Source organism: Mastigoproctus giganteus, chromosome 9 (genome assembly GCF_048544385.1).
Source record: "Mastigoproctus giganteus isolate SK-2022 chromosome 9, ASM4854438v1, whole genome shotgun sequence".
In the NCBI taxonomy this organism is placed as follows: domain Eukaryota; kingdom Metazoa; phylum Arthropoda; class Arachnida; order Uropygi; family Thelyphonidae; genus Mastigoproctus; species Mastigoproctus giganteus.
Window position 1 is genome coordinate 152,393,916 of NC_143583.1, and position 26,209 is coordinate 152,420,124.

General features: G+C 37.2%; 1 protein-coding gene across 1 annotated transcript in view; it reads left to right on the plus strand.

The window, feature by feature from the left end:
- The window catches only part of LOC150080822 (glycerol kinase 5), a 376,684-nt gene that overhangs the window by 167,272 nt on the left and 183,203 nt on the right, over positions 1–26,209 (plus strand). The window contains exons 7-8 of the mRNA XM_090382163.1: positions 8,934–9,023; positions 24,009–24,050. Of these exons, the coding sequence (XP_090238289.1) occupies positions 8,934–9,023; positions 24,009–24,050 (132 nt within the window). The remainder of the gene's footprint in view (positions 1–8,933; positions 9,024–24,008; positions 24,051–26,209) is intronic.

Genomic DNA, 26,209 nt, shown 5'->3' on the forward strand with positions numbered 1-26,209 from the left:
TCGAAATAACATTATGATCCATAGGTTGGATGAGTGAAGTCATGTTTGGCGGTAGAAATATGACTCTCACGTTCGAATTGAAATCATCTAGATGTGCAGGATGTCCAGGAGCATTATCTAATAGAAGCAAAATCTTGAAAGGAACATGGTTGTCTTTACATTATTTTTCAACCTCAGGAATGAAGCAGCATCTAAACAAATCCTTGAAGAGAAATATTGTTATCCATGCTCTCTGGTTTGATCAGAAATGCATGGGTAGGGTGGCTTTATTGATGCCCTTAAATGCACGAAGATTTCCAGAATGGTACACAAGCAGTGGTTTTAATCTGTAATCTCCCGCTGCATTAGCCCCATCTTTTGACGCCTAGAAATCTGGCATTGTATTTTCCTCTTTCGCAATGTATGTTTGATCCGACATTTTTTTCAATACAGAGCAGTCTCGTCACCGTTAAAAATTTTCTGCATTGAACAGCTGCCTTCATCATTAATTTTTACCAGCACATCAATTTCTCTGCAGCTGCAGAATCTAGCACAATGGAAACTTGCGCGATGCTTGAACCTATTAAGCCACTCGTTGCTTGCCAAAAACTTGGGTTGGTGCTTGCCGTACTTATCCTTAATATCTTTATAAACACTAGTTGCTTTTGCTTGAATGGTCATTAGACTCAGAGGCACTTGCTTCTAAGTATGATTTTCCATCTATATTATTAACAGCTGTTCCATCTTCGATATAGCACCTGAATGCTGTTTTGTGATCACTGTTGATCTTAAGTGCGTTGATCCTTTAACATGTTCTTTTATACATGCACTGTCCTTTAAAATAGTATTCACTGTTGAAGCAGCGAGACTTAATTCCCTTGCAATAGATGACAAACTTTATCCTACTTCATACTTCTTAATCATTTTCATCTTCATTTCTAAATCAATTTTGTTTCGTTTCCTGGCACTACCATCACTTGCACTTTCCGTTGGTCGCTTTCCTATCATCATTGTAATACGTAAATAGGAATGAAGAGAAGTTTCTCAAAATTTGTTTTTTATGATTAAAGATTTCAGTGAAGGGGAACACATTTCACCATAATAGCATAAAAACCTACAAAATTGCAGTTATCGGTATTATCGCAAATGCAGTAAGATCGAGTTTACTACCCATTTATAATTAGATGCACTAACAGAAAAGCCCAATAAACTGGAAAGTGCATATTGTTTTTTGGTCGAGACCTCCAGAAATGTCCTTTAGAAAAATATCACAAAGGCGTTCAAAATTGATTCTTATAACTGGAGCATATGATAATGATGAAAGGGTAGTGAAATTTCCATTATAAATATGACCTTTTAGAGAGATAAATAGCTTATTGTATCTTTACTGTACAATAAAGATTTCTTCTTAGTTATATAGCAAAATTTTCAACTTCCAAGGACTTGGAACGAATTACAAAAAAAACAAAAAAACAATGTGTTATTGGGTTCACATTATGATATTTTCGCGATACCTCCATTTATTCCTATGAGAATCAAAATACGTTTCCACGAATTCTTTTTAAGTTTGCAGCAGCGAGCAAAAACTTATGTAAAGTCGAATTTCTCTAAGTCAAGCATTATGTAAGTCGGGAAATTCATGTATACCACGGGAAATTCATGTATTCACTACCAGTGCGACAAACTTGCAGGAGGTGTAGGGGGCACAAAGACGAATCGGAATCACATAGCATTGCAGGGTCCGAAATGCCTTCGTCATGCGGTAGAGGACGTTGAATGGGAGGTCGCTTGAACAGCGATCCCGCTGGAATTCAGCAGGATCATTTGCGAACCGGTTCCCGAGGCAGTAGGATGGACGAGTATTCAAACGTTGAACTGGCCGACATGCACCTCGCGTATGGAGCTGCGGACTGTAACGGGTGCGCCACTCCGCGCTTGTACCAGGAATGTTTCACGCACAGGCGTGCTCCTCATCATATGATTTTCGCATGTGTGCATAGAAGGTTACGTGAGACTGGTTGTTTCATGAGAGGTACCATGAATCGAGAGTAAACGACGAGGACGCCAGACAATGAGGAGAATGTCCTACGTCTTGCAGAAGGCAATCTGAGTACGAGTACTTGAGTGATAGGCCAACGATTGGGTATTTTCCAATCCACTGCATGGAGGATTCTGTCAGCAAACCAAATGAGTTCATACCATCTGCAACGCGTCCAATCATTGGAGCCTGCGGATTATCCACTCCGGAGGACTTTTGCTACTTGGTTTCTTCAACAGAAACGGTTCGCAAATGCTGACTTCCAACGGGATCACTGTTCACGCGACCTCCCATTCAACGTCCTCTACCGCATGACGAAGGCATTTCGGACCCTGCAATGCTATGTGATTCCGATTAGTCTTTGTGCCCCCTACACCTCCTGCAAGTTTGTCGCACTGGTAGTGAATCACCCTGTATATTATATGTATATTACATAACATTCAACAGTGATTAACAAAATATGACCATTTTTCATGGTGGAGAAGAAGGATCCATTCCAGCATAATAAAATATGAGGTGAGCTGTTGTTAACAGTATTCACAGAATGGTTTGTGTGTAGTATTTATATTCCATGTATAGTTCAACTATCAGTGAAAACTGTAGGAAAAGGTAGCTGCCACTCTCTCTCTCTCTCCCCACCTCTCCCCCCACCCCCCCAAAGCAGTACATATAATGTACTGTTTCAGAGTTGTTGTTGTTGTGAAGGTATATTACCTAAAAGCATATGAACCAAAAAGTTTACTTAAAATATTTGCCTGGGGCATCCCGGTATGCTCAGTCACCTAAACAAAAACTCAGTAACTGTACCGACAAAATTTCATTTTTGTTTTTTGAAAAATAAAGTTTTCAAACCTATGCGATTTATTTGGAGTGCTACAGAATTTTTATGTTCAGTGCTTGCTTGTTGCTTGCTGCTTGCAGGAATACTAGAACTGCTTTGTGGCATGTGACGTTTTTTGCATCAATTTACAATGATATTGTGGGAATTATAATGAAAATATAATTAAATAATGTTTGTCAGATTGAAGACAATCTGGGTTATATTATTTTTGATTGAATTTTTATTCTGTTAAGACAGCAGGTAAAATTCTAATCTTGCCAGAAAAATAAGTTAGTTTAGTGTATGTGAGGGTATTTAGGATTCTCATCAAGTTTAAGTATGGCTCTGAACAGGGCTGGGGTTATGAGTGAGCCCCATTTATCCACTTAGCTATAATGAATTGCCTTTGAAAATATGGATGATATACCTCATTGTTTTATTTATGAAGTCTGTTGTTGCAAGGTGTTGCTGATGTAATGAGCTTGTCCATCAGACTCTGCTTCATAAGTGTTTGGAAGATGCTGAGGGTGAGATATATCATAACACTGGCTTGAATGTGTGCTGGGAAGAAAAATTAAGCACTTTCACTTTGTCTTTAGAGTTTCTGTATTTTTGCATGTAGGGAATTATTTAGCCTGTGTATTTTTATATCAAGAAATGGGATGGAGCAATAATTTTTCCATTAATATTATTACTATGTTTAATACCACATGAAATTAATAATATAGTTTATTAGCTATTCACCTGAACTACTATACATTAAGGCGACATTTCAAGCATCTTACCAATACCCATCATCAGACCATGTTGTTGGGGGAACAGAAAATAGAAAGGATTACAAATTTGAATATATTACAATATTACAATTTTCAATTTCAATTAATGTTACAATTACAGATATATGATTCTAAAGTATCAAGTTTGAATTACTATTACAATACAAACCAGATATTAATTTAGGTAAATACAAAGAGATTAAATTGTTATCTGCTAACAGGCTCCTCTTGCTGATGCTCCAGAAACCTGATGTGCATACAGGGAAGTTCTGCCAGCAGTTATTTTATAGCGAGGGAGTAAGTCCAATAGAATTGTGCCAAGTTTTCTATCCTGGATCTGGGATTCTTGTATAGTGGAAGCCTGTAGTGACCTTTGACCTCATACTCTGGACATCAGGGTTGGTGTGCATGTGATTCTTGTGGTCTGAAGGGGGTTGAATGTGGACTACTCCTCCGGACATCTGGCCTGTTTTCTTTTCCTGGTTTTTCATTTCTTCTGCTATTTATCAAAAAGATAAATATTGCTGGTTGAATTCAACTCCTTGTTTTTCTATTGATTGATGAGGCTCCAAACATTTTATGAAGAAGGCTGTTTTCAATTTCCTTCTGTTGTATTGGCTGTCTGTAGAAAGGATTCTAGTGCTGTTGAAATCCGAAGTGTCAATCAACATTTTGGAATGTATGGAGGGCTGTCCTTTAGAACTTTCAAACTCTTCCATATTGTTCATCTTTTTTGTGTTCTTTGATTTGGCAGTTTTTTGATTTGGCAGTTTAGGCATCTGTATAATTCTCCTATGTGTAAGATGTCTGAAACGTCACCTTAATGTATAGTAGTTTAGGCGAATAGCTTAATAAACTATATTATTAATTTCACGTGAATTATGAGTGATATTAAATATAGTACTAATCTTAATGGAAAACAACCACGTAACGTCCTTCCCCAGCTATAATAATTTTCCATTGAAATTTGACACTGCATGTTGACTGTCAAAGTGATGCAATGTGTATTTTCATGAAATATGGCTTCCTCGAAAGATTGTTTAACTGTTATTAACTATTAGCCTTATTCAAATTTCAGCTTAAAATACTATTTTAAACATGGAGCTGATGCTTTAAAAAATTCTTAGTTTGGTAATAATTAAGTAGATTAAAGATATTAGATCTAATTGAAAGAGAGAAAAAACAAGTTTTATTTTATTCAAGTGTATATTTCAAAATTGTCTATAAAATATCGGTATAAATACACCATAGTCAACTCATAATGAAAAACTACTTTAGCAGTGTAAAGTCATCGATTTAATTGTATCTCATGTTGTGACTACCTTCACAACGAGTTACCATGTATTGCACCTACCTCGAATAAGTAACACTTCACTAATAGAGAAGATTATTGTTACTTATTCTCAGTGGGCATCACCACCCGGACAGCACAATTTCAAGGCTTATTGGCTTATCCTCAGTGGGTGGGCAGGTACCCTGGTGTTGCAATCATAATATATTATGCCCTGAGCGTTTAAATTTTATTTTAAAATTTTGTATAATAATTAAATGATGCAGGTTGATGATGGGACATTTCATTAATTCTGACCAACTTTTGCAAAGTTTCAATTCTTGTTTGGGAATCATTATCAGGTTTGAAACATAATAGAAAAAAAAAAAGGGATAAGAAAACTATTCTGATTGCAACTTAAGTGTTTAAGCTGTTGTGCAGCACAAAACTGGTGCTATGTAAACCATTGCTGAACACTATAAAAACCATTATAGTTAAATATATAAAACCTCATCTGTACATCCCCTCTAAAATGTTGTCTAATTCTGCTTTAAATTTATTACCCACTTTCACAACACTAGATGGAAGGTTTGTTCAAACAATCAATAGCTCTCTGGCTGAAAGAAAATTTTCACATATTTATCCTGCAACCATCCTTTTTCAATTTAAATGTATGTCCCCTCATGTGTGCACTCTCCAGTAAAGAGTATTGATGCCATTGCATTTAGTGGGAACTAGCATCTGGTTTCCACAACCCCAGATGGAAGGTTGGTCCAACAATCGTTAAGTCTCTAACTGAAGCAAATTTTCGCATATGTATCCTGCAACTATCCTTCTTTAATTTAAATGTATGCCCCCTGATGTCCCCAATAAAGAGTAATGTTGCCATCAGCATTTAGTTTACTCAATCCATTCAAATTCTTAAACATTTCAATCAGATATATTTCCTAGTTTCCATGTACTGCAATTTGCAGAATTGAAGTTCTCTTGTGTCCCTGACTAACCTCCTTGCCCTGTACCTGTTCCAACAAATTCATATCCCTCCTAAAGTGAATCTATCAGACCAGCATTCAGTACCCAGGATGTGGTCTAAACATCGCATTATACATTGGGATTCCTTGTCCATGCTGGTAAAAATTTTTCTATATCATTGACAGACCGCCATGAACTGTTCTATCAGCCTGTGTGCACACTGCTCAGAGAACTTAATGCTGCAGTGTACAGTTACTCTTAGATCATTTTGCTTGTTATCACCATCTTGAGCATGGTATTACCCAAATGGTATTTTATCTGGGGATTACTCAAATTTTAAGTATCTTCAAACAAACATAAAGTAGTAATGCAGGATCATCTAGAAAAAGCTGCAATTATACTTCAGACGCAGCATGGGTTTGTTAAGGGGAAATTTGTCTAACCAGTGTGATTGGATACTGCGATGTGGTCACAAAGGAACTGGATGAAAAAAATAATTTTGATATATACTTGGATTTCAGGAAAGCTTTTGATACTGTTGCGCATAAAAAAACTGCTGTACAGATTGCAGCAGTGTGGCATTAAGGGCAAGTTGCTGCTATAGATAAAGGGATGGTTGAGTGGAAGAAGATAGAGTGGTAATCGATTGATGCTGCTCTTTGTGGATTAATGTTATTAGTGGAGTCCCCCATTGTTGCTTTCAATATTTATCAATGATATTGATGAAGGCATATCAGGTTTAATGTCTATGTTTGCAGATGATACAAACTTTGGCGGGGGTGGTTAATGACAGGAATGGCGGTATGCTACTGCAACAGGACCTAGAAAAGTTAGGCAGATGGCCTGAGAAATGACAATTGAAGTTTAACATTGACAAATTCCTGTATATCACTGTAAAATGATATACAAAAATGGACAACTCATGGGGTTTTTTCAAGGATATACATGAATTTTGCTAGTAGAGATAAGGAGGTGATTAACCCATTGCATAAGGCAGTGGTGTCAAGCCATACCTTGAGTACTGCATACAAGTCTGGAGGCTTCATTTTAGGAAAGATGTAGAGTTGCCGGAACAAGTACAGAGAAGGGCAACGAGTTTTGTGAGCAGATCAAAGGGGTGCTGTTACCAAGAAAGACTTCATTTCTGCAAATTACAAAGATATGGACTAGGTACCTGCAAGGTAATCTGATTGAGGTGTTTAAGCCTTTAAATAGATTGAGCAAGGTCAATACTGATGGGATACTTCCTCTTGCTCAGACTACACACAAGGGGACATAAATTCAAATTGAGGAAGGATGGTTGCAGAATAGATGTGGAGAAGTTTGCCTTTAGCCAGTGGGTAATTGATTGCTGAAAAAGCTTCCATCTGTCGTTAATAGCTTAAATAAATTCAAGGAAGAACTAGACAGGCTATTGGAGGGAATGGATAGGTGAAATGGGAAGTTTTTTTTACTGATTTTGTATAAGCTTGCTTTCTTGCATTATTTGCCACTGCTAATGCTAAATTGAAAAACAAAAATTTTAAGTAAATCTTAAAAAAAAAAAAAAAACACCCGCTCGGGCCCATTAAAGTGCAGTCAAATACATTTGGGGACTGATGCTAGTGATTAGAAGGAATTTTGATACCAAGGTGTAATGAAATTATTAAAACAATCTTGGGAATTTTTCCCAGTGAGATATTGTGCAAAATTACATGAAAGGATTAATACAAGGACCAATTACCAGGAGAGTTAAGGTGAGAAAAGGGGAAATATGAATAAAAGTACTGAGGTTGAGGAGAAGGTAATCCTGAAATGCTTTGTTAGTTATTAAATCTTAGCCTATAAAAATAAATAATTTAAATCACATTCAAATATTCTAATTATCATTTATGGTTTCCATATATAAATTATAATGGCTAAATGACTGAACCAATTATAAACCTGTTCTCTAGAATGCTCAGTTTCCTAGGTGGAGGCCTATAACATATGGATCTTCTGTGGGTTCTTGTCAGAATTATGAGTTCTTGGAGCTCCTGAGGAGGTATCACAAGTGTGGAGAGATATCCTGGTTGTGAAGTGGAGATAAAGTCTGAATTTCCTTGGCTAACAAGTTTTCATGTCAACCCTGGGTTCATTTTTATTCTCCCTATTATTACAATTGGATTTAGTAAGTGTTTGGCTGCAATCTTATATTTGAATATATGCAGCAGTTCTGATCAAAGTTAGCTTATTCCTTTTTATTGAGGCCGCCTCCGTAGCCAGGTGGGAAGGAGCAGCAGTGCGTAGCACACGCTTCTTGATTAGACCGGGGTTCGAGCCCGTCACCACCAAATACGGAGGATGCGGAAAGGTCATTCAGGGAATGACCACCGCATATCCTGGAGCAATATGGCCTTAGTTGCTAATGCTCCTAAAAACCAAATAACAAACCTTTTTATTGATGGCTTCATTGTGGAAGCACTTTATGAAGGCTTTTGTGTGTGTGTGTGTGTGTGTGTGTGTGTGTGTGTGTGTGTGAGAGAGAGAGAGAGAGAGAGAGAGAGAAAGAGAGAGAGAGAGAGAGAGAGAGAGAGACTGTTAATTGTGGAGAGTACAGTGGTATTACTGGGCCTGCCCCAGCCTTTTCTGTACTCTGTGTCCTTTTTGTGCTCTTATATTCTAGTGTGTAATCATCTGTGTGATTCCCCATAATCCTCAGTTCTGTTCAAAAGAGTTCTGTTTAGATTAAGTAATGATCCCTTTCTCTTACTTATTCATTGTATACCATTTTGCTGTCATCAAAATATAGTAGAGTGCGTGACAGGCTGGCCAATATTCTTTTTACTATTGAACATAAAATTCACTAATTCTCCCACATCTTTATATCTGGAACAGTTTCTCAAAAATTATTGTAGTTAGGAATTCAAATAGAATGTTAATAAATTCCTTCTTAAATCTATCCATCTCTTCTTTTCTGCAGTAGTTCGGATTATTATATGCATAATTATACCTTATTGCTCTTAAAATAAAATTTGTATTATATTGAAAATGTTCTTTTAATAGTGTTAAAAGATGTATTAATTTTTTTATAAAGGATTAGGATTTGTTTTTTTTTAGTGCCTGAGGTTTGTAGCACGTATATTTCACATTTTGTCTCGAAGCAAACGTTTTCTGGCAGCTAGCATTTTGAAGTTTAACAAAGCAATGGTAAATAAACTTCATTTTTAATATTCTCATTTACATTTTATAAATAAAATAGCATTATTATGGCATAAGTGTGTGTTATGTTTGTTGTTTCTGAAAATAATTGATGCTTTCTTTGTTAGTGTGTTATTATGGATTATTGTTTTTTCTTTGTAATAATCAGTGTGATTGATAACCACTTTAATGCTGACATGTTTCACCTCAGGGGTGAAATCATTTGGTGAGTATGGGCTTGGCATGCCCAGGGTCCTGAGCTGGATATCATCATTCTTCTCTTTCTTGGTGATTCCTTTCTACTTCTCTCTCTCTCTCTCTCAGGGTAACTTGGGAATAATTTTTTTTTTGGCTGGTGCAGCATAAGCCTCAAGCTTCCTTGCACCATATGGCTAATAATAATAATGTTGTTCAGATATGATTGTTGCAGTGTCCTTTGTGATAGCATAGTGCATCTATGGCAAAACAGTAGCATAAGTGGAAAACATTGGAAAATGTACAGACATGCGGCCACCCATAAATATTTTGCAGTATAAAAAAGTATCTTTTATATGAAGATAAACTTGTTTCATGCTCTTGCAGCCACATCTAGCATAAGTGGAATTGCGTAAAAAATTAATTTGGAAATTTCCAGTATTGTTACCTTTTTATAATTATGAATGAAGGGTTTCATCACTTTTCTCCCATCACACATGAAAATTGTTATTTTTTTTTTTTGCATGTAGGTTGGAAAAGGTTTGGTGTTACTCGTATAGTGGGTTCATCATTTGTTACTCATTTGGAATGGTTTTGGATAAACCCATTGGAGACTGGAGGAATTATTAAATGTCTTTGCAGCCAGAGTTGTATTTAGCAGATCTTGTGCAGAAGGAGTTAGATTTTTTTCCTTCTGAGTTATTGCAAGTTTCTCAGCTGAATAATATGGACATTGGCCCCCACAACGTAATACACAATAAGGTCATATGAGTTAGAGCACTATATAATCGTTTGCCCCACAGGAATTAGCTATATTTGATAAATTGATTGTTAGGAAAATGGGAAACATACTGGGCAAAAAGGACAGGTGAATAGGACCATGGTATATCTGCCTGGGGCTAAAGTTGATGATGTTGAAGAGCCATTATCATTTTTTAAGAGAACAAAAGGTTTGTTGTACACATCTAATATTATTAAGAGCAGGAGAGCTAAGAAATTAATTAACAAGTACAGAGCAATGTTGAGAAAAAGTAGTGGGTTGGGATTGAAATTGAAGGTGTCTGCAGTGCTTCCCAGAGATGATGGGGGGTGAGTACGTGAAGAGAGCCTTGTCAATCAATTTGGCAGCTTTGTATTTTGAAGTGCAAGTCATCAAATACAGACATTGTGGGGATATGAAAAGGCTCTCGTCATATTATATGATGAGAGCCATGTCAATTAATTCGACCCTGGGAGGATTGTGCAAGGCTCATGGGGTAGAATTTTTCTAAGCTTGGTCTGTGCTTGTTAACAGGAGAGACTGCTTCTTCAGGAATGGGATACACTTAAAATAGAAGGGGTGCAAGAGTGTTTGCTGATGCTATCGAGACAGCATTAGGTGGGTCAGAAAACTGCTAGCTTGGGGGGGGGGGGATCCACAGACTAAAAGAATAACAGTACCGCAAGCAGAGGTGAAAGTGATTCTTGCACTGCTTCTATTAGAATGAACAGCAGCCTGGAGGGTGGGGTGCTGGGGGTTTCAGGGACTGGTGGGAGTCATCATGAAACAAATAAATACATCGGCTGTGGTAGGGTAACTAACAGTAAGAATAGGTGCATGTATACTTGTATGTACACCATTGCTACAAGTACAGGTGACCCCCGCTTAACGCTGATCATTCGTTCCGGAAAAACAGAGCGCTAAGTGAATCCGCGCTAAGCGAGCGCCGCTTTCCCATAAGGTAACATATGTATTTGTGAGCTGCGGTCGCTGCCATAGGATATTTCCTAATCAATAATAAACGGTAATGAAAAGATGCACAAATGTCGGTCAAAATATTTAATATTCAAATATTTGCCCATATAAAATATTCTGCATTACATACATATAATTATGTGGTAACTACTTGCGTCTCAAAAGTAAACAAAATTCCAATTAAAATAATGAATTTAATTGATTTAATTTAATGGATGAATTTAATCATGAAAAATGTGTGGATTTTGAGTTGAACTTTGGCACTCTTCCAAATAAACTAAAAGGGGTATTAATTTTAAATGGCCCGCAGTGTTACCACCCAACAATAAAGTCAACCGATCCTTCGCCGCTTTGAAACTTGGCATGTTTTTTGTTCTTTCAATATGAAACTTCTTTTAGGCATTCGTTTCCACAAACGTCCTGCTTCATCTATGTTAAAAACTTGTTGAGAAGTATAACACATAATACCCCTCTTCAATAATTTTAACAAGTTCTTTTTTGAAAGTTTCGGCTCCTTAATCTGCACTAGCGGCTTCTCCCGGGATTTTAAATCTATTCTACCAGTTTTAATTGGTTCCACATTGTTTTTTTAGGCGAGTTTTCTTCAGATCATCGTATTGGCTAATCTCTTTCTCTCTCTCTCTCTTTTTTAATATTTAATTTAACTGAATTCTGCATTGGAATATTATCTTCAAAAAAATTAGTCTTTCCATTTCAATCCTAATAGCCGGTCTAGTCCTAGTTGCTTGCAGTGGAACAGCTATCTTTCCCGCTGCTAAAATTAATTCTTTATTTTTTCATAATTGTTCTTACAGTTAAATTTGCGAGTCCTAAATTATGGCACACATCCGCTTGTCGTTGACCGGAATCGATTCGCTTCAAAACGTCTAATTTAATTTTCAAATTCAGTCTTTTTCTTACATTTATAGTCTTCGTACTGCGCCCAAACGTTGTTGCATTTTCATTCCTGTCGGTCATTATTAGCTCTTCGAAAATATAACTGCGTTGGTTGAATTAATTATGATACAATGTTCAAGTAAACTGTCCGTTACGCACGATGTCTAATACTGTACTGAGTGATGACTAGACTTCGGATAAATGCATATAACGCAAATATTACAAGCAATATATTTGATCATTTTTTAAAATGTTGATCTCGGAACTACGTAACAAGTGACTGTACTTAAATTAGCGTGAGAGAAAATTTCACTGAGCGTGGGAAAATTGCTCAAGTCGGCGTGGGAAACATTTTAATGCTGTTTTGCTATTCATTTTCAAGCTATCGACTTCATCAAATGAAACGATTTCGTTAAATATGTCAAAAATGTAATCTGTAAAAGAGCGTTATAGTGATCTGTGACAGCGTTATAGTCAGATACGGGTTATAATATAAGAACAGCGTTATAGCGAATCAGCGTAAAGCGAACCGCGTTATAACGGGGGCCTGCTGTATAGTAAATAAATTTGATGAATTTGAAGTGCTGGTCAAGACATTAAAGGCAGATATTGTTGGGATATCAGAGACATGGTGTCACACAGATATTAGGAATGCAGAATTGGAATTTTGGGAGTACAACGTGTACAGAAAGTATAGACAGGATAGGAAGGGAGGAGGGGTTATGCTGTTATTTAAGAAAAACATAAAATCTAAGGAAGTCCAGTCAGTTTGGTGTGACATAAGCACTGCAAAAGCAAAAATGAGAGTAGGAGTGTTATAGGCTTAATGATTCTAATGAGTACAATGAACAATTCTACAGAGAAATAGAATGGGCCAGTAAATCAGATTGTGTTATATGATTGTTTTCTGCAGCAGCAGCGTGTAAAGTGTGTTAGTTGTCTGACGGCACTGGGAGGGGGGGGGTTTACCCCATCTCTGCATAGTATTCTTTGACTGTGAAACAGAAGTGTGTGGAGGCCAGAGATTTAAAAAGTGTGTGGGGAGTGTTTTGTTGTGTAGTGTTATGTTCTGTTGTTTCTCTGACTATTTAGCCTATTGGGACCCACCGTTGACCCCACTTTGTCATGAGGAGGCAGGTCAGGCACCCAGTAGATTATTTAAGTACTCTGGCAGACCTCGCCACCTATTTTCCGAGGATTTCAGTAGCAAGACCTCTATATATATATATATATTAAAAGGGGTGGGGGACACTAGAATTTGGAAAGGTCGAAAAAGCTTTACGGGAAAGCAGTTGAATTTTTAGATGTTGATTAGAATTTGGTGGAATTGTTAGGGACTCGGTTGGTTTCACCTGGAGAGTGGGGGAAATAGAAGGATGGGGATGATAGAGTAGGCTGTTATTTGGTTTTTAGGAGCATTAGCAACTAAGGCCATATTGCTCCGGATATATGTGGTGGTCATTCCCTGACCTTTCCACATCCTCCGTATTTGGTGGTCACCTGTTCGAACCCCGGTCTAATCAAGAAGCATGTGCTACGCACTGCTGCTCCTGCCCACCTGGCTGCAGAGGCGCCAATAGAGTAGGCATCCCCAAAGAGGTCAGTAGGGACGAGCCCCACCAGGTGAAGTATGGGGGAGGCAGGGAGGGGTGGAGACAGAGACCCATCTCCTCCCTCCACTGCCTGGGGGATGGGGTTTTAAAGGGAACCGGTTTAGAGTTCCCAGTTCAGATCGCCAAATGGCGTGTTGGCGGCAAAGCTACAGTATGTCTTAGGCGCCTCCGTAGCTGGGTGGGAAGGAGCAGCAGTGTGTAGCACATGCTTCTTGATTAGACCGGGGTTCGAGCCCATCACCACCAAATACGGAGGAGGCGGAAAGGTCAGGAATGACAACCGCATATTCACGGAGCAATATGGCCTTAGTTGCTAATGCTCCTAAAAACCAAAAATCACAAATCACCAAATAACAAACAAACAAACAATATGTCTTTGTTGGTGATGGTTGTCAAGTCCATGTCTTGCCGAATCTGGTAGGAAGGTCAAACTGCCCATCCTACTCTGGGGGTAGGATATGTTAACTGGCAGTGGGGAACCCACCAGGCGAGGGGGATGGGAGAGACATACATTTACTTTATTCACAATCCACATTCTCACTCAACTTGCATTCTATTTTTATATTTTTTTCTTATAGTTTATAATATATATATATATATATATATTTATATATATATATATATATATTATATATTTATTTATTTTTTTCCTGTTAGGTTATATACAGGGTTGTTAAAATTAAAGTATCCCTATGTTGAGGGCTCTTGAGCAAGTTCTAAGACTCATATTGAAGAGAAATTTGGACAACAGGTACAATAAAGAATGCGCTTGCCATTTATTGGAAAAAAAAATTAGTTAACAAATTTGTCATTGTGGCATGTTACTATCTTAGTTACGATTATGCAAATAACTTACGTTATTTGGAGCTCAGTAGTGGCACTATTTCCACAATGCCACTACTGAGCTCTACTGTACTGTATAAAAGCAAAGCATTCTCTTCAAAATCATACTGTAGATGTTTGCCTGCACTACAGCAGCAGTGCCAGCAACATTACAGGAAATGACGCTATTAGTGAAACTGTACTATCAGAACAGCAATAATGCAGCTGCGGCTGTCAGAGAATTCCGGCGTCAGAAGGGCATAAGGCGTGGACCTATGACTGTTTGTGCTGTCCGCAAAATGATTGTGAAATTTGAAGTGACAGAACATCTTGGTGTTCAACCAGGTAGAGGTCGAAAACGAGTAGACTCCTCTCTTGTTGCAGATGTGGCTATGGCTGTTGTGGATTTATCAAGTCAACCTCCATGTGGTAGCGCAAGTGTGTCAGCTGTTTCTCGTGAAGTGGACATTCCTTATTCCACTGTAAGGCTAGTAATGCGTCAGGTGTTGTGTACTATCCTTACAAGATGCACATGCTACAGCAGCTAAAGCATGGTGATGCAGATATTCGTTTCACATATGCACTTCAGTTTCTGGTGCGAATGACAGTGGATATCACTTGGCCATGGGAACATCCTTTGCAGTGATGAAGCCCACTTCTGCTTAAATGGACAAGTGAATACACACAACTGTCACATTTGGGCAACAGAAAATCCTCGAATTATCCAAGCGGTCACGTTTCATTCTCCAAAAGTGACAGTGTGATGTGTATTTATGGCCACATTCATGATTGGGCCGTATTTTTTTGAACAGGTAACACTGACTGGACGTGATATTATGAAATGTTGGCAAATTTTGCAATACCAGAGCTGCAACAGCGTGGGTACCTTCAGAATACCATATTCATGCAAGATGGTGTGCCACCCCACGTCCACCGTTGTGTCCAAAGATTGCTAAGGCAACATTTTACAGATGAATGGGTTATCAGCCATTGTTTCCAGGTATCTTGGCCACCCCAATCACCAGCCCTCACCCCATGCGACTTCTGGTTGTGGGGGTTTTTGAAGAACCATATGTATCGTGAAGGATGTCAAACTCTGGCAGTTCTGAAGGATAGCATTAGACATCATGTGCTGGCAATTCCAGTTGACATGTTAGGTACTGCTGTAGAAAATGTTGTTCTTCGAATTGAAACTGAGGTTTACCAAAATGGAGGACACATTGAATAATTGTAGTGCTGTTCAAGTGATTTGTATACAACGCCATATAATGACAAATTTTGTAACTAATTTTTTTTCCCAATAAATGGCGAGCGCATTCTTTATTGTACCTGTTGTCCAAATTTATCTTCAGTAGGAGCCTTAGAACTCACTCCAGAGCTCTCTACATAGGGATACTTTAATTTTAACAACCCTGTATCTTTGGTTGTTATATGGAAAAAAAATATATATATTTTTTCCCTCACTCACTCATTCATCTCTTTCTCACACGCTGGGGGGGATGCAATGTGTGTAATGTAATTTAAATACTAATGCTTAATAATTAAGCTAAATAAGAAAGATCGTAAAAGATTAAAACTAGGGTTAGTGTGTACAGCAGGCCCTCGTTATAATGCGGTTCACTCTACGCTGATTTGCTATAATGGCATTCTTATATTATAACCCATATCTCACTCTAACGCTTTATTACCAGTGTACAGATTAAATTTTTGGTATGCTTAACAAAAACGTTTCATCTGATGTAGTCGATAGCTTGAAAATGAATAGCAAAACTGCATTAAAAAGTTTCCACACCAACTTGCAATATTTTCCCACACTCAGTGAAATTTTCTTTCACGCTAATTGAATTGCAGTATGGTGGCTTGTTACATAGTTCCGAGATCAACATTTTAAAAAATTATCAAGTACGCTGCTTGTAATATTTGCATTATATGCATTTATCCAAAGTCTAGTCACCACTCAGAACAGTGTTAGATAATGGACAGTTTATTCTAATGTTGTATAATAATTAATGCAATACAGTTACATTTTCAAAGATGAATAATGGCGGATAACAATTAAAAAGCAACAATGTCTGGACATGGTACGAAGCCTACTAAGGTAAGAAAAAGACTGAATTTGAAAATTAAATTATACTTTTTGAACAAATCAATTCCATTCAATAACAAGTAGATGTGTGCAATCATTTAGGACTGGCAGATTCAACTGTAAGAACAATTACAAAAAATAAAGGATTAATTTTAGCAGCGGGAAAGACAGCTATTCCACTACACACAACTAAATTAGTTATGGCTAGATCAGCTATTATAATTGAAATGGAGAGACTTAAATCATTTTATTGAAATGATATCCAACACAAAATTCCGTTAAGTTAAATATTATTAAATAAAAAGCAATTAGCTTATATGATGATCTGAAGAAAGCTCACCTTAAAATAAAAAAAAATGTGGAACCATTTAAAGCTAGTAAGGGCTGATTCGATAGATTTAAAATTCAGGGAGAAGCCATAAGTGCAGGTCAAGAAGGAGCTGAAACTTTCAAAAAAGAACTTCTTAAAATTATTGAAGAGAGGTGTTATACTTCTCAACAAGTTTTCAACATAGATGAAACAGGACTTTTTTGGAAACGAATGCCTAAAAGAAGTTTCATATCAAAAGAAGAAAAAACATGCCAGGATTAAAGCGGCAAAGAATCGGTTGACTTTATTGTTGAGTGGTAATGCTGTGGGGGAATTTAAAGTAAAATCCCTTTTAGTTTACCAGGAAAGGGGACAAACTACAACCCAAAATTGACCAAAGATATGAAAACTCGACAGCCCAGGACCATCGGATTAATTAATTCATGATTTTAATTGGCAGTTTAATTTTGATACATAATGCAGTTACTTACCACATAATTATATATGTATGTAATGGAGAATATTTTATATGTACAGATTTTTAATATTAAATATTTTGACCGACATTTGACGTCTTTTCACTACCATTTATTATTTGTGAGTTGTGGTGGTATAGACCGCAACTCACAAATACATATGTTACATTATGGGAATATGGCACTCACTTAGCACTCTGTTTTTCTGGAACAAATTATCAGTGTAAAGCAGAGGTCACCTGTACTTAACTGTAACATTTATGGTTTGTGTTCTTTTTCACACACACTTACACTCTCATTCATTCTTCTGGCTTTCCTTTCATTTGTTTGACTCTTGCTTTGTATACTGCACTCTCTGGCACCTCAACTTACTGTTATTCTTCAGTTGTGGTGCAAAAAACTAGCCGCAAGTTGTTTGCATGCCAGGGGAGAATGCAGTGATAGTGTTTGTGTTGTTAGTATATAAAGTAAGGTAAGTTATTATTAACTTTGTATTCTTTCAGCCAATTACATTTGCTCTTCCACTCATTCCCATTCACCATAACACTCGTTCACTCTCTTTCCCTCGTGCTGGGTCACTCTTTCTTTCACCAAAACTAACATTTATTCCCTTTTACCATAATTCCTAATTCACTCTTTCACTCAGTGACCAGCCTATTGATTCTGTCTTTCATTCAACATTGCATTCCCTTGCTACTAGCTTACTGATATTTTTCAGCTAATCTGCTTCCCTGGCTGCCTGTACAGCTCCCTCCCTGAAATGGTTACTTATTTGGTGTGGGGCCCCAGGTTTCTACACGTAGCAAGGTAGTCCTGTGGGATACCCATGTCAATCAGGTTTTGTGGGGTTATGTTGGTCTGTTATTCCTCCCGCATTTAGCCACCAGGAGCCCTAGTGGAACCTGGTAGACAAGGTTGCAAAAACACCAAAAGAAACTCTTCCACCCTGGCATGCTCATATCCCATCCTGCGACTTTTCCCTTAAGAAATGGGTAAAGTCTGAGACCTCATCATCTGTCTACCAGCAACTCTATGCTGCCCACTGATCTGATTACTCTGATTTTTTGCCTGTGTTCACTGATGGCTCGAAATCAGAGTTGTCTGTAGGATCTGCTACTATCTTTCCAGATAGTACTATCTCTGGGAAGATTCCCCACGAATGCAGCATATACACAGCTGAGTTGTATGCTATTGAGCTAGCCTTGGACCACATTAAAACCCGTAAGCACCAAAGATGTATGGTGTACACTGACTCTTCAAGTACACTGCAGGCTTTATCGGGGATGAGGTATAATCCTCATCCGATTGTGACATGGATTCAGCAGACGTTACATTCCCTGTTTGAGTGTTCATTCGACATCCGTTTCTGCTGGATTCCGAGCCACATTGGGATCAGGGGAAATGAACTGGCAGATGCTGCGGCCAGATCACCAGAACCACACAACACTTATTGCCTGTTAGTCCCCTATACAGACTACAGGCAGCTAATACAAACTAAATTACATTCCCAATGGCAACAATCTTGGCATGAACAAGTCACAAACAAGCTCTATCAGATAAAGCCTGTAATCCAACACTGGCAGTCTAGTCTGCGCAGGAACCGCAAAGAGGAAGTTGTTCTAGCTCGTCTCCGCATAGGACACAGTCATCTTACACATGCTTTTCTGCTGAAGGCGGATGACTGTCCTATGTGTGAGAACTGCGGCACCATTTTAACTATCCATCACATTTTAACCGTGTGTCCACGTTTTAGACAAGAACGTGATTTATATTTTACCGTTTTTAGTCATCCAGCTGAGCCTAATACACTCAGTCAGATTTTATCCTACAATGACCATGTGTCTGCTGTTTTTAGCTTTTTAAAATCAATCAACGTTTTTGCTCATATATAAAATTTACATTTTATTGTGATTTTCTATTTATTTATCCTTTAGGTAGAAAATGAAAAAGAACTGGGAGTAATTGTGCAATCAGATATGAAGTTTTCTGAGCAATGCAGACAGGCTGCCAGGGCAGGTCATGGGGTTTTGTCAATGATATATAGGAATTTTGCTAGCAGGGAAAAGGTGATTGTCCCTCTGTATAAGGCAATGGTCAGGCCACACCTTGAGTACTGCGTACAGGTCTGGAGGCCTCATTTTAGGAAGGATGTAGATTTACTTGAGCGTGTACAGAGAAGGGCAACAAGATTGGTGGGGGAAATGAAGGGATCCTCTTACCAAGAGAGGCTTAAATTCTGCAAATTGCAGTGGCTGGAGACTAGGCACCTGTGCGGTGATCTGATTGAGGTGTATAAGGCCTTGAATGGGTTGAGCACGCTGAATTCTGATGGGATCCTTCCACTTGTTCAGATTATGAACCTAAGGGGGCATAAATTCAAATTGAGGAAAGACAAGACAGATGTAGAATAGATGTGCGTAAATTTGCCTTTAGCCAGCGGGTGGTTGATTGCTGGAACAAACTTCCATCTGCTGTTGTAGAAGTTGATAGCTTAAATAGATTCAAGGCAGAACTAGACAAATATTTGGGATGAGTGAAATGAGAAGGGTGTTTTTTTTTTTTTTTTTTTTTTGGTTGATGCTATATAAGCTTGCTTTTTTGCATAATGTGCCCTTGCTAATGTTAACTCTCGTATAACACAGTATTTGGTTCCTACAAAATCTCATGTAATGCAAAACTGTGTTATACAGGACTAAGAATTAGTACAAAAGTGGGGAGGTTACGTTCCAAAAGCTAACAAAAATACACAATTTTTTTTTATAACTATCAGAAACTTAATTTTTATAGTAGTAATAACTTAATATTTTAACTTTATTTTTATAATAGTAGTAACTTAAATAGTAATAACTGAACAAACATCTTACCTTACAAACTGTGATACTTATATGTCAGATAATGTACGTTCATTTAATTTTCTTCCTCTTCATCGCTGCTAAGCACAATCTGTTCTGCAGCATCTAGATTTAGTGTACCGTCTGCTCTCTTTAAAAGTCACGAACTGCACTCTTCAAAGTCAATTTTTTATGGTCTTAAACCAGCACAAATTCAATAGCATAGAATATAACCCAGGAATCTCCCAACAAAATACAGTGGTCCCCTGCTTTATTTGATACGTGAAAATCGGAAGAATATTTTCCAGTTAGCAAAATAAAAATAAATTTTCACTTACATACATAGCTTAACTAATACGTAATGCCATATGTACATACTAATTGATATTTCTGTTCAGTGACTTTTTTTTTTGGTTGTAAAATTTAAAACAGTAAAAATGATAAGTAATTAATAATAAAGAACACACGCACAAGTTTCAACAAACATGATACATGCAAGTGAGATATGGAGTGATGAGTTTCTGAAAATTTATTTGTTTTTTATATGATTTAACACTTCAATCAAATCTCCTCTAAGGTGTCTAGTTTCCAAACTCTGCAACCCACATATTCGAAGTCTTTCTTCATAAGGATGCCCTTTTGCCGATCTCACCAGGCGAGTTACCCGTCTTTGCACCCTTTCAAGAAGCTCGATGTCTTTCTTTAGGTGCGGTCTCCATACTTGAACACAGTATTCCAAGTGTGGTCTAACAAAAGCCTTATATAATGGGATTATCAAGTCTCTATCTCTACTTGCAAAAGTTCGATAGATCATCGATAGCACACCATGGGCCTTCCTTGCAACCTGTTTACAGTGCTCAGAGAATTTCATGTCTGACCGTATTGTAACACCCAAGTCCCTTTCCTCCAGTACTAGGTTTAGTTGAACTCCACCAAGTGAATAAGTTATTTTGGGATTACTGTTTCCCAGGTGTAATACCTTACACTTTGTTGGATTAAAGCATAGCTGCCATTTTTCTGACCGTTCCTGAAAGTCTATCTAGGTCTCTCTGAAGAAGCTCAGCTTGACAGTGATCATTAACTACTCTACCAATTTTAACATCATCTGCAAATTTAGACATCACGCCCTCTATCCCTTCATTGATGTTGTTTATGAAAATTAAAAACAACAGTGGTCCTAATACTGATCCTTGGGGAACCCCACTTCTTACATCAACCCAATCTGTGGAATAGCCACTTATCACAACCCTTTGCCTCCTGCCCTGAGGCCATCCTGCTATCCATCTAAGGATTTTCCCAGTGATTTCAACCTGTTCCAGCTTATAAAGCAACCAACTCATGTGGGACTGAGTTAAAAGCTTTGCTGAAATCTAAATAAACAATGTCGAAATTATTCCCTAAATCCAGCTCGTGAGTGACCCTTTCAAAATAGCAAACCAGTTTTGTTAAACATGATTTTCCCTTTACAAAACCATGCTGAGTATCCTTGAGAATTTCAATTTGATCCAAATGATCCTGAATTCCACCGTTGATCATTGCCTCCATGATTTTCCCTACCACTGAAGTCAGACTGACAGGTCGATAATTTCCCACTTCACTCTTAGAGCCACCCTTATGTATGGGAGATACATTGGCACTTTTCCAATCCAATGGAATCTCCCCAGAGTCTAGTGATGCCCGCATAATTAGCCTCAATTGCCGCTGCCCTTAAGATTATTATTATTATTATTTGCCATATGGTGCAAGGAAGCCTGGGTCTTATGCTGCACCAGCCAAAAAAAATTTCAGAATTACCCTGAGAGAGTGAGAGAAAGAACAAGAGTAAGAAGTAGAAGGGAATCACCAAAAAAGAGAAGAACGATGATATACAGCTCAGGACCCTAGGTGTACCAAGCCCATACTCACCAGATGTGAACCCTTGGGGTTAAATTATAGGGTATATTCCATCAACTTACTGGATCCTTACTGGCCTGTAGGCTCGAAAGTTTTTTCATTAAATAATCTTGCGAAATTTCAATATCATTAATTACATATTTTTCAACTTCGCTCCCACAATTTCCCATTGCCACAAAAGGTTTTTCATTTGTAAATATCGATGCAAAATAACTGTTGAGTTCATCTGCAACGGCAGCTGGTGTATTTAATACTATACCCTTTCCCTTATGTAAAGGCCCGATCTGGTTTGTCCTGCTCTTCTTGACATTTATATATGTGAAGAATTCTTTATCCCCCCTCTTTGCTCTGTTTGCTAGTGATTTCTCATAAACTGCCTTTGCCTGTCGAACCTTTTCTGTGGCTCTATTACAGATCATCTTGTAGCTGTTATAGGCTTCAGTACTTTTTATTGCTCTGTAACCTTTCCATGCCACCTTTTTCTGCTCAAGTAATGTGGCAACTTTACTATTCATCCAGCTTGGAACCCTCCTCGTGGAGTATTTTTTTTAATGGTAAATACGCATTCAAGGCATCTGTGATTAATGTTTTAAAAGCATACCACAGTTGAAGTGTATTCATTCTCGGTGCGATATCTACCCAGTTAATAGAAGCCATGTAGTACCTTAAGGCATCGTAATTTGCTTTTCTGAAATTAAAACCCATTCCTTTGCCTTTTACTGCTGCTACCTCTCTCATCATCATCCACTGTAGAACTCCATGATCACTTCCTGCTATTGGTTCCTCTACAGTCAGCCCTGTTATGTCATCTGATGCATGGGTGATGATGAGGTCTAGGATATTCTTTTCTCTAGTACTTTCCCTGACATGTTGATACAAATAACAGTCATCTAGTTGATTTAAAAATTTTGTTCCCCATGTCGAGTTTCCTTCCCATTTACTCCAATCAATTAGAGGCAAATTGAAATCAACCATAATAAGACATTGATGCTTACTTGCCCATTCCATTTGCATGTAGAGGCTTTTGTCACAATCTTCACAATCGCCTGGTCTGTAGATTACTTCTACTCGCATTATACCTTTGTTTCCAACTATCTCACACCATACAGATTCTATACTAGCATGTGAAACATCTGAATCCAGGAAAGCTATCGTCGCACTCAGGCTGCTTCTGATAAGAAGCATTACCCCACCACCCCTTCTATCTACCCTATCCTTCCTAAATACATTATACAAGCCGTACTGAAACTCATCACCCCCAATTTCCGGGTGGCACCACATCTCCGTAAGCCCTATTATGTCCGCGTTACTTGTTTTAACCAGCAGTTCGAATTGGCTCATTTTATTGACGACCCTTCTAACATTACTATATAAACAATTAAGACTTATTGATCTTGTATATTTAACAACCCTAACACAACCCTTGAAGTTTTTTAGGCTGTCTTCCCTGGCATTAGCTACCCGCTGACTTGAAACGTTTCATTACGGGGGAGCCTCTAATATCCATGAAGAGGTTCAGTTCATCTTTCAGCTGATAGGAGTGCTTGAGCATGCACCCTTTGCTTTAGTCAGCGAACCTCACAGTGGTACAACAAATCATATTCTGCTTCAAGATTCTCTAACATTTCTTTAAATTCTCTGTTCTTCAATCCCTTATTTTTTATGAAGTTAATATATTTTCTTACCACTTTCATCACAGTGGTCATTCTTAGAGAATGTGCACATAAATTTTGTTGGTGAATAAAACAGTGACACACTATGTAAAACAGATTCCATTCGATGGTTATCCAACTCTTTCTTAATTAAAGCAACAAGACCTTTTTGAGATCCTACCATAGATGGTGCACTGTCCGTAACTACACCGCTCAGTTTTTCGTAGGATAAATCGAAATCACGCATTGCTGATTTGACTGATTACCATTTTACTTATAAAAATAGCGTTAAGGAGCTATAATTGTTTTTAAATTTTGTTTAGAACTCCCCTCCCCCAAAGGATATTTATTTCTGGTTGTTTATTTATTTTTTAACACCCAGTTAACTATCAGAATTGGGATCATTGTTTAAATTTACAGTAAATTTTTTTGTTATTCTGTTATAATTTTAATTGTTCTTTTAATTGTACTTTGTATGTTTTAGGTTGTTATGCGACTGTTGTGGGTTTTACAACACATTCCTGAAGTAAGTACTTGCTATGTATGTGCCTCATTTTTATATATTTCAGTGAAAAATTATAATTTAAATCACCTTTAATTTGATATTTCATTAAAACACCTGGTATGTTCAGTTTTATTCTTCCCGTACTTTTCAAATCAGTTTTTTAAAAGATTGCTTTATTTGATTGTTTTTTTTTTTTTTTTTTTTGTCTTTCCATTACTTTGCCTGCATATGAACATTTTCTTTTCCCAAAGTGCTGCTACTGTGTACCTTACAATATACAGGTGATTCAGAATTGCATGTAATAAATTCTCCAGGAGATTCCTCGTAACAATTGAAATTGAAAGTGCTTGCTTTTAGTTGTTTTTGAAAAATGGCACAGTTTTAAGAGAAACAATATAATACCATTTCTGCTATCAGAAAAACACGATGCAAAACTTGTTTATGGTCCTTTCTGGAACACAACAAATAACATAAAACACACATGAAATGGTCAATTTCAGAAAATAAAATTTATTAAAAAACAGGAAGTGGCTGTTGATTTATGGATACTGTTTCCACATTTAGTCTGTAGGAAAGTACTCCTACAGACTAAATTCTACCCCCCTCTGCTGCAGGAAGAGTAGAATTTTTTTCGGCCTGATCTGTGCTTGTTGACAGGAGAGATTGCTTCTGCAGGGATGGGATACACTTAAATAGAAAGGGTACAAGAATATTTGCTGATTCTATCAGGCAGTGTTAGGTGGGTCAGAAAACTGCTAGTGTTGAGGCATACACAGACTAAAAGGTTAATAGTGGCTGCAAGCAGAGGTAAAAGTGATTCTTGCACTGCTTCTATTAGAATAAGCAGCAGCCTGGCTTCATTCAGTTATATGATTTTTAAACATGGCAATGGAGGGATATATCTGGGAAATGGAGGGAAATTTTGCATGCCTGTGTTTTATAAATTCAGAGGAAGGGAATAATAGTTTTTCATGTTATATTTCATATCTAATATTTCTATTTTTATAATTTTGAGAAGTTTAGTTTCATTGAAAATAACAGGTATAAAAAAATCTTTAAAATTTTATTTTTTTTTATTAAAACAATAAAAAATTATTTTTTTATAATAAGTAATTTAGTCGATTAGTAAAAGATCATGCATTAGTATACTCCACACAGATGTCAAAAACACCAAAAGCTTTTTCTAGAAATAAAAAAGTTAAGTACTGTTTGGGTGCAGTGCAAGTGTATTTGTTACAGTTGTGAATGTGAGCATTGCTGGATTAAAAACTATGGCGTTTTGAACTCTGAAGTGCAATTTCAGTTTCATTTATCAGTAATCCATCTGTAGAATTTGTGTTGTGCAGTTATGAATCACCTGGTATGCAGAATATAATTAGTATAAACTGTAGTAAAATAGTATATTTGTGTACTGGTAAAGTTTTAGATTAAAGATAAAAAATGAAGAAATCACAACATTGGAACATGTAAAATGTACATAAGAAGCAGTAATCCCAAAATATATAAACAGATGTCAAACACAAACTAGCGTGTGTCAATATATATCAAAAAAAGGAATTTTTAAAGAAATTTCATTATAAAAATCATGGTCACAATTAAGAGTTATATGTACCATTGGTGGCTATGTGTGTGTGTGTGGGGGGGGGTTAAAATAAGCATGCAAAATTTCACTATATATCATCTCTTTAAAGCTACAAGTATGTTGCTTTATTTAAGACATAGCATTTTGACATTCAAGACCTTTATAGTTGAATTTAACAGCAAAAAATCTTGAATGTAATCCTTGATGCTTTGGGTGATTAAATTGTAATAAGAAATATATCAAAATTGGTAGCAAATTAAATAAATATTAAGAGTATGGTTAAAGGCTAGGGTGGGATATAAATTGCTTGACAGCACAGTCTGTGCACACAATCTATATAAATGAACATAGTTCCCAACTTTTCTGATTTAGTTGGAAGTTTTCTGATAATTGGGTGGCTTCCAGTTTTCCAATAAAGTTTAGTTTCCTACAGTTTTTGACCAGGTTTGTGTAATTTTTTCAAATAACCCATATAGATTTTTTTTTTTAAATTATTGACTTGATCACATATTTTTAAAAGCTGATATTGGGTGTGTGTATTCACTTTAGAGTCTGGGGATAGTAGTAGCATGTGATTCTGATTCTGAGTATTCAGTCA